General features: G+C 59.5%; 1 protein-coding gene across 1 annotated transcript; it reads left to right on the top strand.

The window, feature by feature from the left end:
• Positions 1-405: 405 nt before the first annotated feature.
• LOC110151673 (melanoma-associated antigen B4-like) lies at positions 406-1499 on the top strand. Its single transcript, XM_070464756.1, has one exon. It carries the CDS (start codon positions 465-467, stop codon positions 1494-1496), a length of 1032 nt encoding a protein of 343 aa, XP_070320857.1. The 5' UTR covers positions 406-464; the 3' UTR covers positions 1497-1499.
• The last annotated feature ends 16 nt before the right edge of the window (positions 1500-1515 follow it).

Genomic DNA, 1515 nt, shown 5'->3' with positions numbered 1-1515 from the left:
GGGCGGGTCCCGGGACCCTTCGGTGGGAGTCTGAGTGCTCCCTCCTCTCCTTCTCCAGAGTCACAGGGAAGGTGGCAGCATCACCTTCAGAACAGAAGAGGGAACGGGGCGGGTGCTAGAGGGTCGTTCCCCATTTTTCATCCTAACTCTGAATGTGAACTGAAAGGACACGCCTCCCCTGCGAGCCCCCACAGGCCCCCCTCTAACGCCCAGGCAGGGCTGTCTGGCTTCGCCCCAGGGCTCACTCTCACTTCTTCCTCAGGGGTCTCAGGGAACAGGCTGACCAGGAGGCTTGTGGGTCCTAGAGCATGGACTCAAGCCTCCCTAAGAAGCGGACTTGGTTTAAGCCGGGGATGACTCTCCCTGGTGAAGGTGCTCACAGCATTTCTCTGTCCTTCCTTAAGGTGCCCTCCTCGCCTGCCTTCCTATCTGCACGCTGAGTGCGGTCCCTGACCTCCGTCATCATGCCTCGGAAGCACAAAACCAAGCATCATGCCCACGGGAAACGCCACCAGGTCCGGGGGGACACTCAGGAGGCCCAGGCCAGTGCTGCTGCAGCCCCAGGAGAGGAGTGCCCCTCCTCATCCTCGTCTGCCCTTCAGGGTTCTCCCCCGAGCACCCCTGATACTGGCAATCACCAGGAGCTTCAGGGAGCCATGGCCCCTAGCTCTCCTGATGCAGGGCCTACCTGCGTAGGATCTGATGAAGGTGCCCAGGGCCCAGAGGAGGAAAGTGCAGGTGCCTCCCAGGCAGCCCTGGTCGTTCGGAGCTTTCGCAGAGATCCTCTGAACAGGAAGGCCAGCATGCTGGTGGAGTTCCTGCTGGAGAAGTACAACAAGAAGGAGCCCATCGCGCAGATCGCCCTGATGAAGATCATCAGCAGCAAGTACAAGGAGCACTTCCCTGAGATCCTGAGGAGAGCCTCTGAGCGCCTGGAGCTGGTGTTTGGCCTGGAGCTGAAGGAAGTCGACTGCAGCAGGAACATCTACGCCCTCACCAACAAGTTCAGTCTCGGGGTTGAGGAAGGGTCACGTGGTGAGCGGGGGATGCCCAAGTCTGGTCTCCTCATGGCGATCCTGGGCATCATCTTTACGAAGGGTAACTGTGCCACCGAGGAGGAGGTCTGGGATTTCCTCAATCTGTTGGGGATCTATGCTGGGAGGAATCACTCCATCTTTGGGGAGCCCAGAAAGCTCATCACCAAAGATCTGGTGGAGAAGGGGTACCTAAACTACCACCGGGTGCCCAAAAGTGATCCTCCGAGCTACGTGTTCCTGTGGGGCCCGAGAGCTCATGCTGAGACCACTAAGATGAAGGTGTTGGAAGTTATGGCCAAGATTCAGGATACGGTCCCGAGTTCCTTCCCAGACCTCTTTCACGAGGCTCTGAGAGATCAGGTGGAGAGAGCAGGGCTGAGAGGCGTTGCCATTCCTCCAGCTACGGCTGAGGCCAGTGCCCCTTCCAGGGCCAAGTCCTGCAGCTCCTCCCACATCTAGCGAGGGGGGGGGGGGGGGC

This window comes from Odocoileus virginianus, unplaced genomic scaffold, assembly GCF_023699985.2.
Source record: "Odocoileus virginianus isolate 20LAN1187 ecotype Illinois unplaced genomic scaffold, Ovbor_1.2 Unplaced_Contig_326, whole genome shotgun sequence".
NCBI lineage: Eukaryota > Metazoa > Chordata > Mammalia > Artiodactyla > Cervidae > Odocoileus > Odocoileus virginianus.
This window is presented reverse-complemented; position numbering and strand designations above follow the sequence as displayed.

What these genes read in the sequence shown, in the direction of transcription:
- LOC110151673 (XM_070464756.1), top strand. Translation starts at nt 465, where the DNA reads ATGCCTCGGAAGCACAAAACCAAGCATCATGCCCACGGGAAACGCCAC.